Here is a 15806-nt window from a genome sequence, read left to right on the forward strand (position 1 = left end):
GGGTGAACTGTCACACTGTATAGTTAAGCCTAATTCATACAATGAATGAAGCTGAATTTCAGAGATGTGTGCAAACAGGAGAAATATATATATATATATATAAAAAGTCACTACATTTTGTCATTGATAATAGGTAAACTAAAAGAGGCCTCTTTGCCCAGTAAGTATAAATTAGCCTTTAGGAGGCACGTGAGAACAAATGGCATAAGCTTTGTTTGGGCCCCTACAGGCCCCCTTGATACTTCCTGGGTCCCCTGAGGAGGAAATTAGTATTATAGGACTGCACATACGATACAAGGCAATGAGTGATGTAAATAATGTATGTATTTCTGCTCAATTTTGTGCAAAGATTTAAATTGCAGAAGCTATTGAACACTTCCAATACTAGTGAGATACTCTGTAGTATATTCTTGTGGTTTAAATTGGCAAAAAAAAAAAAATAATTATATGAATAACATACCAATGTTAGAAAGAAAAGAAAGTTCTAAAAAGTATGTATTTTAGTGTATTCTAATTTTAGATGGTATATAAATAGTACATAATATAGATATAATGATATCACACTTCAGCATATTTATTTTCGGTTTGGAGATACACAACAACAAATGGCATAAATTGTAACTGACATGAAGCACCAAGATTGAATGCAAACAAATTAGGTTTGAGAGTTACGGCGGGAATAGCAACGAATAACAACTTCAATTACATGTTTAAGCACTGTTAGTGTGAGTAAATGATGACAGAATTTTCCCATCTCTTTAATAAATGCAACATCAGCAATAGTCGTTCTATGATGATGTCATTGTTTCATTGCCTCAGAATTTGAGACTTGTAGATAAATTGATGCACAAATAGAGGAATTTCCCCTTGAACTGGGGAGAGAATGGGACAGATGGAGTGTGAATCATGTCTGTTCAGGAAAATGAGGGAATCAGTTTAGGACTGAGATAAGTACCACAATGGATTGTGACATGCAGACAATGGGTCTGGAGAAGGGCATGCTTTTGTGTGTTTAGGTTGGTGGGGAGGGGATATGTGGGATGAATAAAGAGATGTTTTTTTAAGCTTTGACCAAGTGTCTTAATTCATATATTACATCACAAGGGCACTAGAATTTACTTCTTTGCCTAATTGTTCCTTCAGGGAAAAAATTTAATGAATGCAGATCTGTTTTCAACTTGTTTTAGATTCAAATGCATTTTTGTTACATCATAGTTCTGCAGGTCACAACATTAGATACTGATGATGTCAAAATCCTAAACGCAATCCAGAACACAAGCAACCAGGATAGGCAAACCACAGTAGACAATGAATGAAAACTTAGAATTGCGTGTGGGCTGACAAGTTTTCGCAAAGAATGTTCTGATTAAGTATTTGTACATTTAAACAGGAAATACAAACCAGGTGTGAATGATTGAATACGGTTTCAGAAATTTTGGAAATGGGATTGTGGTGGGAAATTGGAACTGCAGGCATGGATCTTATAACATTTACAGTTCTCGCTGAGCTCCAGTGTGACAGGTCTGTTGTTTAAAGGAACAGTTCACCCAAACATTCTCTTATAATTTACTCACCCTCATGCAATTCCAGATGTGTATGACTTCCTTTATTCAGCAGGACAGAAACGAAGATTTTTAGATAAAATATTGCAGCTTTGTAGGTCTATACAATGCAAGTGTATGGTGATCAGACCTTTGTAGCTCCAAAAATCACATAAGGGAAACAAAAGTAATCAACAAGTCTCGGAGTGGTTAAATCCATGCCTTCAGAAGCTATATAATAGGTGTGGGTGATAAACAGATCAAAATTTAAGTCTTTTTTTACTCTAAATCGCCATTTGAACATGCACTTTCAGATGTGAAAGTAAAACTAAACAGGTACCACATGTGACTTTCAGATGTAAAAATGAAAGTGAAAGAGAAGATTTAGGGAAAAAAGGAATTACATTTTGATCTGTTTCTCACCCACACCTATTGTATCGCTTCAGAAGATATGGATTTAACCACTGGAGTCTTATTGATTACTTCTATGTTTTCTTTATGTGATTTTTGGAGCTACAAAGGTCTGATCACCATTCCCTTGCATTGTTTGGACCTACAGAGCTGAGATAATCTTCTAAAAATCATTATTTGTGTTCTGCTGAAGAAAGAAAGTCATGTAAATCTGGGATGACATGAGGGTGAGTAAATGATGAGAGAATTTTCATTTTCGGGTGAACTATCCCTTTAAGCTCTGACATCATCATCTGTTTTGTTTTTGTTGTGTTTTTTTCAGATTTGTTTAGGCCCCTGTTGGCCCCCTGACACCTTTCGGGTCCCCTGAGGTGGAATTTCTATTGGAGAACTGCACACAGGATACAAGGCAATGAGTGAAGTAAATAATGTGTGTGTTTCTGTTCTTTTTTTTGTTTTTTTGTTTTTTGCAAATATTCAAAGTGCTGAAGCTATCAATCACTTCCAATATTAGTGAGATTCTAGTAAATTTTTTGGTTTTATTTTGGCTTAAGAATGAATGATATGATCACTCAGTCAATGCAAGAAGGAATAGAAAGTTTAAAACAAATATGTATTGCAGTGTATTATTGTTTTACATTTTAAATAAAATTAAGTACCTGAAAGCTTTTCTCAAGGCTGACATTCTGGACTGGGTGACAGATCTGCATCTGAAGTGGCACAAATACCACGAAAAGTTGCATTTACACAGACGTTTCATTTTATTTTTATTTATTTATTTTTATTTTTATCCCCTTTTCTCCCAATTTGGAATGCCCAGTTCCCACTACTTAGTAGGTCCTCTTGGTGGCACGGTTACTCACCTCAATCCGGGTGGCGGAGGACAAGTCTCAGTTGCCTCCGCTTCTGAGACCGTCAATCCATGCATCTTATCACGTGGTTTGTTGTGCATGACACCGCGTAGACTCCCAGCATGTGTAGGCACATGCTACTATCCGCGATCCATGCACAACTTATCACGCGCCCCATTGAGAGTGAGAACCACTAATTGCGATCAAGAGGAGGTTACCCCATGTGACTCTACCCTCCCTAGCAACCGGGCCAATTTGGTTGCTTAGGAAACCTGGCTGGAGTCACTCAGCACACCCTGGATTCGGACTCGTGACTCCAGGGGTGGTAGTCAGCATCAATACTCGCTGAGCTACCCAGGCCCCCAAACTTTTTCATTTTGAATATTTTAATTTTTAACAGCTTAATGCAGCACATTTAACAGCTTAATTCAGCACATATCTTCCTCAGCCACCTCACTTGATTTTTAAAAAAAAGTTTATGAAGTCTGTACGTTAATGGTTTGGGCTGAAATATTTACAGACTTGTAATATTTAGGGTTAGGGGTTTTAGAATAAACCCTAACCAAAATGTTTGAGGAAAATCAATACAGTTCTGCCTTGCTAGCACTGTAATGATGCAGCAAAATTTATCTAGCAGAATTATAGAATAGAAGCAAATTAGAATAGCAGAGTAGAAGGCTTTCAGTAGGACAGAATGCTTTTGATTCACAGCCCAAAGTTACAGCAGATGTTTGGTAAGAGACCTCACTACCGATGCCAACTCTTACGTAGTGTACATAGACATACAAATTAAGAAAGAACAAAAAGAAGGAAGTCATTGGACTCTAAATGTAATCAGTGACGTATGTCATGAACATTTCTGTAAGCTCTGTAAGTCTTCATGACTGCAGTCTAGCCACAGGTTTTGATTGTATGTACTATAAAAGTTAATTGTTTTTGCATTGTTGCCCAGGTTGTTCTTGATTGCAACAACAGTCACACACAAAATGGAGTAATACAATAAAAATGTATTGAAAATAATTCAGTCAAGCTTCATGGAGGGAAACAAAGTTGTCTATGAGTAAACTAACAAAAACTTTCAAATATCACATGGAGCTGCCAAAGCAAATGAGCACAAAACAAGCAGCCATGACTCCGGAAGGCCAGAGTTAGTTGTCTGGCAGATATTGTATTGTAATTTTATATAGTATATAAAATAGTATATATTAAAGACATAAAACGATATAGTACCATGAAGTGCCTAAAAGCTTTTCTCAAACCGTCTTTATACTGGAAAGGTAACAAATCTGCATCTGAACGCTTCTGCAACAATTCCATGGGAGTTATTTCTGGAATGCATCTTCGTAGTCAGTGGGCATGCTGGAATAAATGATTTCATAGATTTGACAGTCCAGTGCAGCTTGATTCCAGGAGCCTTCGTTCTGGAATACATCTCTCCTGCAGAGTTTTCAGAGATTAGATTCTGTTCATGCTAAAGTATATATGGTCAAGTTAAATTGAGGGATGCTTGACAAGAAGTGTATCCAATGTCCAGATTCTCATCTTTTTGTTTTCTTTATCATTGCTTTTTTTTATTTAGAGAAGATAGTAGAGCGAGGACAGGAAAAGACGCGAAGAGAGAGGGAGAACAGCAACGGGAATGTCGCATGTGATCTTTTTTATATATCAGCCAAGCCGATTAACCGGACGATATTTGGTCATTTTGCGATTATAAGCATTTGCCAGTAACCATGTCCTCTTGGCAGATTAACAAAAGGGTTGCCTCTCTTGTGTCAATTCCAATTTTAAGTTAATTTTGAGTACATATTTTGTAAAATTTGTGTTCATTTCAGTCCAGCAATTGTTTGTACATCTAATTTGCTGTCATTTAATTGTATCATGTATAAATTGGAATTATATGGTCACCCTGTTCTCTAGATATCAGTATTGACATGTGTCACTGAAAAACCCAATCTCAGTACAACTCCCTAACTTTTCTTGTTTTAACTGTTTCTCATTCAGTTATTGTCATTCCTGCAGGGTTTCTCTGCTTCCACTCTACTAAGGCGCTATCGTTTGGCCATGACAGAGTCGGACATGTCCAACTCTATCTCCATGCCATCCGGGAGTGCTACCCAGGACTCATCAGAGGTTAAGGACACTTCAGCAGATGGGGATCCCAACTTCCCTATGTCTTCTCTGGCAGAACTACTGGAGAATGATGATGGACCACAACCAACCCAAGATTTACCCCAGGATCCAGCTCGACCTGGGCAACAGGGTGACAGCAAGCAGAACCTGCGGATAAGATTCCCAGGGGCCTTTAAAAAGGGTGTTCCTAACCCCATGGACCTTCTGGAGTCCACCATATCAGATTATCCAGTGGCACCTGGCCCAAAGAAGGCTCCAATGGACTCCCTCTTTGACTATGGCACGTGTAGAGAGGTCAACAACCAGAAAAAATGGAGGAAGAAGCTTCCACGGGGGTGAGAGACAATAGCATCTTCCTTTTTTTTATATTTGTTGAAGGACTTTTTGATAGACGATTTGATGATAGATGATACTTGACTTTATTTCCAACTACTCTGGCTTCTCACAAATATAAACAAGCACAAAAGTCCCAAAAATCGCATTGAACTACATAGGATCAGATACATAAAATGTCTTGTATTACATAAATGATCACATAAGAGAATCACAAATCTGAAAGAATAATAATTAAATAGTTAGAAATCATAGTTCTAACTTGATTTAAAAAAGTGGTGGGATAGTTTTGGGGTGGGGGTGGGGGGGGGGTTCTTGTGATGTCACGAAGTGGCGAAATTCATGAATATTAGGTTATGTACAGATAATATAAAATAATATTTTACTGTTATGATAAATAGTTATTCTTAATGACCAATTCAAGCACTCTAATAAATATTTCACATAATTAATTTGATAACTTGATCCATACATCTAACACTGTCAGCAGCACTAGGATTTTGTTAGTCACTATTTATATACATAGATCAGTAAGGCATGAGCCAGAATAAATAATTGTCTCATGGTAAACATTTTGCCTAGTACAAGGAGTTCCAGGTTTTAATCAGTCCTAATTTAACTTTTTATTTTAATAAAAGAAGATTGCATCTTCACGTTAGTGGATGTATATCATGAGTGGGGACACATCTGTTTACATTTTGCTTTGCAATTTAACAGAACAGTGGAGCGAGGTGAGCACTTTTCTGGATGCACGAGAGAACATTGCTGCTGGCTGTTACTCAACGCCACTGATAACAGCCGCAAGGAGCACACATACGTACAAAATAACAAATTCCAATGCTGGATCATCACTTATTACAACTAGGGCTGCTAGCATCACCGTGACAACCGTGCCACCGGCGGTTCTGCACTACATAAAAGACCTTACGAAAACTTGAAATAAATTCCTGAAATAATGCCTTTCAAAAAGCATAATGAAGTATTAGATCTTTTGTAATTGTGTTGTGGATTATTTAGCGGGAAGTATAAATGTTCTGTTTTTTAGAGACTTCTTGATTTTGCGCATTGTCATGTTAACGGCATGTCCACAAGATACGTATACAGGTGCATCTCAATAAATTAGAATGTCGTGGAAAAGTTCATTTATTTCAGTAATTCAACTCAAATTGTGAAACTTGTGTATTAAATAAATTCAATGCACACAGACTGAAGTAGTTTAAGTCTTTGGTTCTTTTAATTGTGATGATTTTGGCTCACATTTAACAAAAACCCACCAATTCACTATCTCAAAAAATTAGAATATGGTGACATGCCAATCAGCTAATCAACTCAAAACACCTGCAAAGGTCTCCTGAGCCTTCAAAATGGTCTCTCAGTTTGGTTCACTAGGCTACACAATCATGGGAAGACTGCTGATCTGACAGTTGTCCAGAAGACAATCATTGACACCCTTCACAAGGAGGGTAAGCCACAAACATTCATTGCCAAAGAAGCTGGCTGTTCACAGAGTGCTGTATCCAAGCATGTTAACAGAAAGTTGAGTGGAAGGAAAAAGTGTGAAAGAAAAAGATGCACAACCAACCAAGAGAACCGCAGCCTTATGATTGTCAAGCAAAATCGATCCAAGAATTTGGGTGAACTTCACAAGGAATGGACTGAGGCTGGGGTCAAGGCATCAAGAGCCACCACACACAGACATGTCAAGGAATTTGGCTACAGTTGTCGTATTCCTCTTGTTAAGCCACTCCTGAACCACAGACAACGTCAGAGGTGTCTTACCTGGGCTAAGGAGAAGAAGAACTGGACTGTTGCCCAGTGTTCCAAAGTCCTCTTTTCAGATGAGAGCAAGTTTTGTATTTCATTTGGAAACCAAGGTCCTAGAGTCTGGAGGAAGGGTGGAGAAGCTCATAGCCCAAGTTGCTTGAAGTCCAGTGTTAAGTTTCCACAGTCTGTGATGATTTGAGGTGCAATGTTATCTGCTGGTGTTGGTCCATTGTGTTTTTTGAAAACCAAAGTCACCACCCGTTTACCAAGAAATTTTGGAGCACTTCATGCTTTCTTCTGCTGACCAGCTTTTTAAAGATGCTGATTTCATTTTCCAGCAGGATTTGGCACCTGCCCACACTGCCAAAAGCACCAAAAGTTGGTTAAATGACCATGGTGTTGGTGTGCTTGACTGGCCAGCAAACTCACCAGACCTGAACCCCATAGAGAATCTATGGGGTATTGTCAAGAGGAAAATGAGAAACAAGAGACCAAAAAATGCAGATGAGCTGAAGGCCACTGTCAAAGAAACCTGGGCTTCCATACCACCTCAGCAGTGCCACAAACTGATCACCTCCATGCCACGCCGAATTGATGCAGTAATTAAAGCAAAAGGAGCCCCTACCAAGTATTGAGTACATATACAGTAAATGAACATACTTTCCAGAAGGCCAACAATTCACTAAAAATGTTTTTTTTTTATTGGTCTTATGATGTATTCTAATTTTTTGAGATAGTGAATTGGTGGGTTTTTGTTAAATGTGAGCCAAAATCATCACAATTAAAAGAACCAAAGACTTAAACTACTTCAGTCTGTGTGCATTGAATTTATTTAATACACGAGTTTCACAATTTGAGTTGAATTACTGAAATAAATGAACTTTTCCACGACATTCTAATTTATTGAGATGCACCTGTATAGCGTGCAACTGAAGCCAAACGCACACCACATCTAGGTGTATCAACTACATGTCCATTCGTCCCAGACTGAAGTTACAATTCCTAAATTCCTTCACAAACTCATGCGCAGGAGAGTTTATTCATGAAAACATGTCAACAAACAACATGAAAAAAGGGCTCTCGCCCATGCGATTTTGGACTCGAGCTCCCTTGTGCATTCACTGCCTTCATTGATTTAAGTTATAATATTATATTAATGTTGTTGATATGGCTGATTAAGCTCATATATGGACTATATATATAAGATGCGTTTGACAAAAGCTTAAAAAGCTCTTCCGTTTACCAGGGCTCACACACAAGGCAATCCTCACAATAGCCTGCTCTCTGTACAGGTTCAGCTGTTCAAGCATTGTGCATTCGCTTCATTGCAGATGTACGTTTTAATTATATATTTATTCTGTTGATGGCTTGTTTATCTCATATATACACTGATAAGCCAAAACATTATGACCACTAACAAGTGAAGCGAATAACGTTGATCATCTCCTAACAAGGCCACATGTCATGTGGCCTTGTTTGTTAATCAGTTCTAGTAATCAACGTTGAATGCAAGAGAAATGGGCAGAAGTACAGACCTGAGCGACTTTGACAAGGACCAAATTGTTATAGCCAGACGACTGGGTCAGAGCATCTCTGAAACGGCAAGGCTTGTGGGGTGCTCCGGGTCAGTAGTGGTGAGTACCTACCGACAGTGGTCCGAGGAGGGACAAACCACAAACTGGCGATAGGGTGTTGGGCGCCCAAGGCTCATCGATGCGCGAGGGCAACGAAGGCTATCCTGTCTGGTCCCAGAAATCACAGAAATTTTTTATTATGGTTACGGGAGGAATGTGTCACAACACACAGTGCATCGCACCCTGCTGCGTATGAGGCTGTATAGCCGCAGACCGGTCAGAGTGCCCATGATATGACCCCTGTCCACCGTCGAAAGCGCCTTCAGTGGGCACGCAAGCGCCGGAACTGGACCTTGGAGGAGTGGAAGAAGGTCACCTGGTCTGATGAGTCTTGTTTTCTTTTACATCACGTGGACCAGTTACACCCCTTCATGGCAATGGTATTCCCTGATGGCAGTGGCCCCTTTCAACAGGATAATGCAGTGGTGGCTCAGCGGTTAAGGCTCTGGGTTATTGATCAGAAGGTCAGGGGTTCCAGCCCCAGCACCGCCAAAATGCCACTGTTGGGCCCTTGAGCAAGGCCCTTGACCCTATCTGCTCCACGGGTGCCATAACATGGCTGACCCTGCAAACTTTTGAGCACAACTGTATATGTGTATATATATATATATATACATATACAGTTGTGCTCAAAAGTTTGCATACCCTGGCAGAAATTGTGAAATTTTGGCATTGATTTTGAAAATATGACTGATCATGCAAAAAAACTGTCTTTTATTTAAAAGATGGGCATATAAAGCCATTTATTATCACATAGTTGTTTGGCTCCTTTTTAAATCACAATGATAACAGAAATCACCCAAATGGCCCTGATCAAAAGTTTACATACCCTTGAATGTTTGGCCTTGTTACAGACACACAAGGTGACACACACAGGTTTAAATAGCAATTAAAGGTTAATTTCCCACACCTGTGGCTTTTTAAATTGCAATTAGTGTCTGTGTATAAATAGTCAATGAGTTTGTTAGCTCTCACGTGGATGCACTGAGCAGGCTAGATACTGAGCCATGGGGAGCAGAAAAGAACTGTCAAAAGACCTGCGTAACAAAGTAATGGAACTTTATAAAGATGGAAAAGGATATAAAAAGATATCCAAAGCCTTGAAAATGCCAGTCAGTACTGTTCAATCACTTATTAAGAAGTGGAAAATTCAGGGATCTCTTGATATCAAGCCAAGGTCAGGTAGACCAAGAAAGATTTCAGCCACAACTGCCAGAAGAATTGTTCGGGATACAAAGAAAAACCCACAGGTAACCTCAGGAGAAATACAGGCTGCTCTGGAAAAAGACGGTGTGGTTATTTCAAGGAGCACAATACGACGATACTTGAACAAAAATGAGCTGCATGGTCGAGTTGCCAGAAAGAAGCTAATGCCACAAAAAAGCCCGGTTACAATATGCCCGACAACACTTTGACACGCCTCACAGCTTCTGGCACACTGTAATTTGGAGTGATGAGACCAAAATAGAGCTTTATGGTCACAACTATAAGCGCTATGTTTGGAGAGGGGTCAACAAGTATGAGCACAACTGTATGTGTGTGTGTGTGTATATATATATATATATATATATATATATATATATATATATATATATACACACACACACTGGTGGCCAAAAGTTTGGAATAATGTACAGATTTAGCTCTTATGGAAAGAAATTGGTACTTTTATTCACCAAAGTGGCATTCAACTGATCACAATGTATAGTCAGGACATTAATAACATGAAAAATTACTGAACTTAAATACTTCAAAGAGTTCTCATAAAAAAATCCTCCACGTGCAGCAATGACAGCTTTGCAGATCCTTGGCATTCCAGTTGTCAGTTTGTCCAGATACTCAGGTGACATTTCACCCCACGCTTCCTGTAGCACTTGTCATAGATGTGGCTGTCTTGTTGGGCACTTCTCACGCACCTTACAGTCTAGATGATCCTACAAAAGCTCAATGGGGTTAAGATCCATAACACTCTTTTCCTATTATCTGTTGTCCAATGTCTGTGTTTCTTTGCCCACTCTAACCTTTTTGTTTTTGTTTCAAAAGTGTCTTTTTCTTTGCAATTCTTCCCATAAGGCCTGCACCCCTGAGTCTTCTCTTTACTGCTGTACATGAAACTGGTGTTGAGTGGGTAGAATTAAATGAAGCTGTCAGCTGAGGACATGTGATGCGACATGTACTTATCCTCTTCTTTAGTTGTACATCTGGCCTTCCACAACTCTTTCTGTCCTTGTTAGAGCCAGTTGTCCTTTGTCTTTGAAGACTGTAGTGTACACCTTTGGATGAAATCTTCAGTTTTTTGGCAGTTTCAAGCATTGTATAGCCTTCATTCCTCAAAACAATGATTGACTGACGAGTTTCTAGAGAAAGCTGTTTCTTTTTTGCCATTTCTGACCTAATATTGACCTGAAGACATGCCAGTCTATTGCATACTGTGGCAATTAAAAAACAAACACGGAGACAACGTTAAGCTTCATTTAACAAACCAAATAGCTTTCAACTGTGTTTGATATAATGGCAAATGATTTTCTAGTACTAAATTAGTACCAATTTCCTTACGAATCAGCAAAATCTGTACATTATTCCAAACTTTTGGCCGGCAAAAATGTTGGCACCCTCAAAAATGTTACTTTAATAAAGCAGGGAACTAGATCAGGGAATATTGCAAGCCAGAATCAAACCCGCATCACCCACCTGAGCGTCATGGCTCAGTTTGTTGTGCACATGCACTAACTGCTTGGCCATGGCTAAAATGCTTCTAATTAGGTCGACTAACAAACAGTGACCGTTTCGAGCATCCCTCATGTGTATACATTCACTTTCAAGAATGTTAAAACAGAAAGGTGCACAGTGTTTACTGTGTGACAAAGTGCAGACTGAGGTCTGTTTAGTTATGATAATACTGCTGTTTTGACATTGAAGGTAGTCGTGAAATGTTCCACAGTTATAATGTTGTGGAGTTATGTGTTCAGTAAAGAAAAGCCAAATAGGAATACATCATCAGTGAAGTGTCTTCTTGCTTTGTTACTGTTATGAAACTATGGTCAGATATCTTCTGAAGCGTCACCTTTGTTCAAATTAGGTTCCACGCGGCAGGCCGTCAACTAATGATTTTACACTGTACATGATCCTGCACAGTGGGGCAACTGAGTGTTTGTCATTGTTTCCATTAAAGCTTTTGGAGTAATATTTATGTTGAGGTCATTATGGCAGTTCAGTTTTTCCCCCAGTACAGAGACTTATTTATGGAACACCAGGACTTCGGTGTGGTGAGGTTCAAACCAGTTAGGGTGGCTTCTCTAAACAACACTTACAATTGTACATGCTACAGCTGAACATCAACATCTGGTTACATTTCACTCCTTTTTTTTGTGATTGTACAGGTGCACCCATACATGCAAAAGGACGAACACAATTTTATATTTGTAATGCAAATTAAGTGTCAAACTGAAGTCACAAAGTTTTAACGGAAGTTCATTTAAAATCCTACATCTACCCCTGCAGAAAAGCGGAGATTGAGATGTCATGTGATGAGGGATCCCCAGACCCCCCAGTTCTTAAAGTCTTCAATCGTTGGCTGTTGTTTGAAGCTGTTTCTCGAGCAGATCGGAGAGCTCTGGATGGTCTCTTGCAGTACCTACAGTCACATGAAAAGAGGCTAACAGATGAGGAGTTCAAAGGTGCAATGTGGAAATGGTTTAGTATGTAAGAGTGGTGTTATGTGTATGGGTGTGGGTTTAAGTGTATGGCCACAGCTTTAATTTTGGGTAACTTCCCAGACTACAAACTGAAAAATTAACAAACTGCTAATTTCTCAATTGTTTTTAGTTTTTCCTATTTTAGTAAGGCAAGAGAGTTTAGAGATATTTCATATTATTTGGTAATTCTTGTTTTTTCCATTCCTTGCTAAAAACAAAAAAAACCTCAGACAAACAGCTTACATCGCCTAAAGTGGTTTGCTGGTCACAGCTGCTTTAAACTGGTTTAGTTGCTCTTACATCAACCTGGTCAAATTGGTATTCAGCTTTTATCTAATGACCAGCTGATCTCTGACTTAACCACCTTGAAGTGGAAATGTTATTATATCAGCTACTGTGACCCTGCTTGGTGGAGTCAGGCTGTACTTCCTGCCTTATTAGTTTGAGTGAACTTTTAACAGAGAGCAGTAAGAAATCACAACAAACTGTCACAAATGGAATGAAGGATTCTGTTTGAGGACATCAGACACACAACTTGAGTATCTCAGGCTAAATGTAAACAAAGAAAAAGGTCTTAGTTGACCCCGAAATGGAGCAGATGAGATTTTAGCTGCTAGAGGAGACTTCCAAAAACCCCGTAGACTTGTTTAGCCGTGTTTAGTGACGAGAATATCATAGAGATGGGTGGGTTCTTTGGTGTAAGTAATCACCAAGCAAAGCCCTGGTAACCACCAAGAATAGCAATCCGCATAGCAATGCCCTGGTATTATAGTTACCGACAAAAAAGCTAGCATCATAGCGGTGAGTTTTGGAAAAGCAAAAGCCAATAAAAGTGATTTGATTTGATTTTGACTACAAATGTAGTTGATATTTCACGTATTCCTTCTAGAGCTTTCTACAGGGAAAACATGCCTGCCAAAAGCACTGCTGAATCTGCACAATGGTCAGAATGACACCATCCCTATGTTGGTGGACATCGCAGAACAGACAGGAAACCTCAGAGAATTCATCAACACGCCCTTCAGAGATGTCTATTACAGGGGTGAGTCCGCCAACCACTAAAGACTCACCAGATACAAAACTCATGCAAAAATAATTAAACTGTTCAGGCCACTTTTCAAACATAATTTTCTGCATTCAACAATAAGGATGACACGGGTCCAGTGGACACCGGATGGTACTTGTCTGATTGGACCAGAGCTATGCTAACTCTTTCTTACAGTCTAATTGGTAGAATAAATTGGCATTGTCTTGAAAGTATCAATTAGAATCTATTGTAAATTATTAAGGTATCACTAATGTTTTGCACCATATAGTACTGTAATCCAACAAAAGTGTGTTTAAGAATTTACACTCACCAAGCACTGTATTAGGAACACTATGGTCCTAATAAAGTGTCCATCATGGTCTTCTGCTACTGAAGCCCATCCACCTCAAGGTCTGACATGTTTTCCATTCTGAGATGCTATTCTGCTCACTACAGTTGTACAGAGTGGTTATCTGAGTTACTGTAGCCTTTCTGTCAGCTCGAACCAGTCTGGTCATTCTCCGTTGACCTCTCTCATCAACAAAGCGTTTCGGTCTGCAGAACTGGTGCTCACTGGATGTTTTTGGTTTTTGGCACCATTCTGAGTAAACTCTAGAGACTGTTGTGTATGAAAATCCCAGGAGATCAACAGTTACAGAAATACTCTAACCAGCCCATCTGGCACCAACAATCATGCCACGGTCAAAATCACAGAGATACATCAACCATTAAAATGAGGAAAAAAATTGTGAATATAAACTAAAGCTCCTGACCTGTATCCGCATTATTATATATGCATTGCACTGCTGCCACATGATTGGCTGATTAGATTATCGCATGAATAAGTAGGTGTACAGGTGTTCCTAATAAAGTGCTCGATGAGTGTATAGTTGTAATGGATTTACTGTACATTACAGATGCATAATTTCCAGCTCTTATTGCAAATTAAAAATAACGTTTAGTGGCAAAAATAAATAAAAATAAGACTTATATATATATATAAAAAATTGTATTTTTTTTATTATTTTTTTTTGTGTGTGGTGGTGCCAGTGAAAATGTAAGGAGGGCAAATAAGCTAACATTCAGTCTGAGCGCTTCAGGGTGGATCCTTGGGAGATTATTGCAAAATCAGGTGGAGGTGGAGTTTCACATTTTTGCCTCTGACTGAGCTTAGTGTTAATGAAAACCCAAAGTTGGTTTTCAGTTTCCTGCAGTCTCCACCCTATTTTGTACACAGAGTCCTCACACACAGTTGCATTGATGCTGTTCCTCTGTGGCCTGTCTGTGTTTAGGCCTGGACAATAAGTTATTTTGGTTTGCCAGCACCACACCCAATGTAATATTGTATACATTTCCCTCTAATGCAAAAAAAAAGTTGTCAGATTTGTGACATATGTTACTGCACATGCTCAGACATATTGAGCTGTGGTGCTCATTTGTGCATCACAAGTTTGAGTCCTGCTCATCCCGATCTTGATTGTCTGTATCAAATAAACAGTAGCAAAAGGCCACAAATAAAATATAAACATAATTTATATTCATTAATATGTTCTGGCTATAGACCTAATTTGAATACATTTGAATCCTTCACAGACATGTCGGCATTATGATGTGATGGCATTATTAAGAAATTTTTGCATTGATACTGGGAAGTTATAGTACTCAAATTACCACCATACACGATCTAACAGCAGACTTTGTGTAGTCTACCTCTCTAGTGAATTTCCTCAAAATATAAACACTCACACATTGGCTGCATTTGTTTGGCTGTGCTGCATTTGTTTCAGACCTCTAGACAGGAAAGTGTAGACAATAATTCAGATAGTCTAATTCTGTCTGTTAACACATTTCTGTGTGCAGACCCACTGCCAAAATGCATAGAAATGCACTGTATCACTCAGGGGCGGACTGGGACTAAAAAGTGGCCCTGGACTTCCTGGCCCGGAGCGGCCCACCAAACCCGGCCCATAACACACCACACCATAACACACTGGCTCATTGATTAGATTTTTTGGCTCAATTTCAAATTCTTGTGTTGGAAAAAAAAAAAAAAAAAAAAAAAAATTCTATTGACTGCTGGTCATGACAACGAGCCCCACCAGTGCAAAAATTGTCATAACTTTAAAACATATAAAACCACTGTAAATGTGATGAGTGGAATTTTTAGAGAAAGCACTAAAAATAAGTACTTTATAGATCAGACATAACATGTCAGAAAACTTTTTTTTCCCAACATACAGATGTTAGGTTAAAATGTACATGAAAGAACAAGGGAAAGTGTGTATTTTAGGTGCTGTGACAAGTCAGCATAAAGATCTTAATCAACTTTTGAAGTGCAAATAAACTATTGTCTTAGTTAATATGATGTTGTGGAAACAAGTATAATAATAATAATATTATATATGTATTTATAGCTATAC

General features: G+C 38.8%; 1 protein-coding gene across 2 annotated transcripts in view; it reads left to right on the forward strand.

The window, feature by feature from the left end:
• LOC127434669 (transient receptor potential cation channel subfamily V member 4-like) overlaps window positions 1-15806 on the forward strand; it is a 31487-nt gene that overhangs the window by 2198 nt on the left and 13483 nt on the right. The window contains exons 2-5 of one of the 2 annotated variants that reach the window (XM_051687564.1): window positions 2275-2382; window positions 4823-5268; window positions 12166-12341; window positions 13249-13401. In XM_051687564.1, the coding sequence (XP_051543524.1) occupies window positions 2365-2382; window positions 4823-5268; window positions 12166-12341; window positions 13249-13401 (793 nt within the window). In that variant the 5' untranslated portion in view covers window positions 2275-2364. The remainder of the gene's footprint in view (window positions 1-2274; window positions 2383-4822; window positions 5269-12165; window positions 12342-13248; window positions 13402-15806) is intronic. The other variant, XM_051687573.1, reaches the window with a different exon arrangement.

Source organism: Myxocyprinus asiaticus, chromosome 4 (genome assembly GCF_019703515.2).
Source record: "Myxocyprinus asiaticus isolate MX2 ecotype Aquarium Trade chromosome 4, UBuf_Myxa_2, whole genome shotgun sequence".
Lineage (NCBI taxonomy): Eukaryota > Metazoa > Chordata > Actinopteri > Cypriniformes > Catostomidae > Myxocyprinus > Myxocyprinus asiaticus.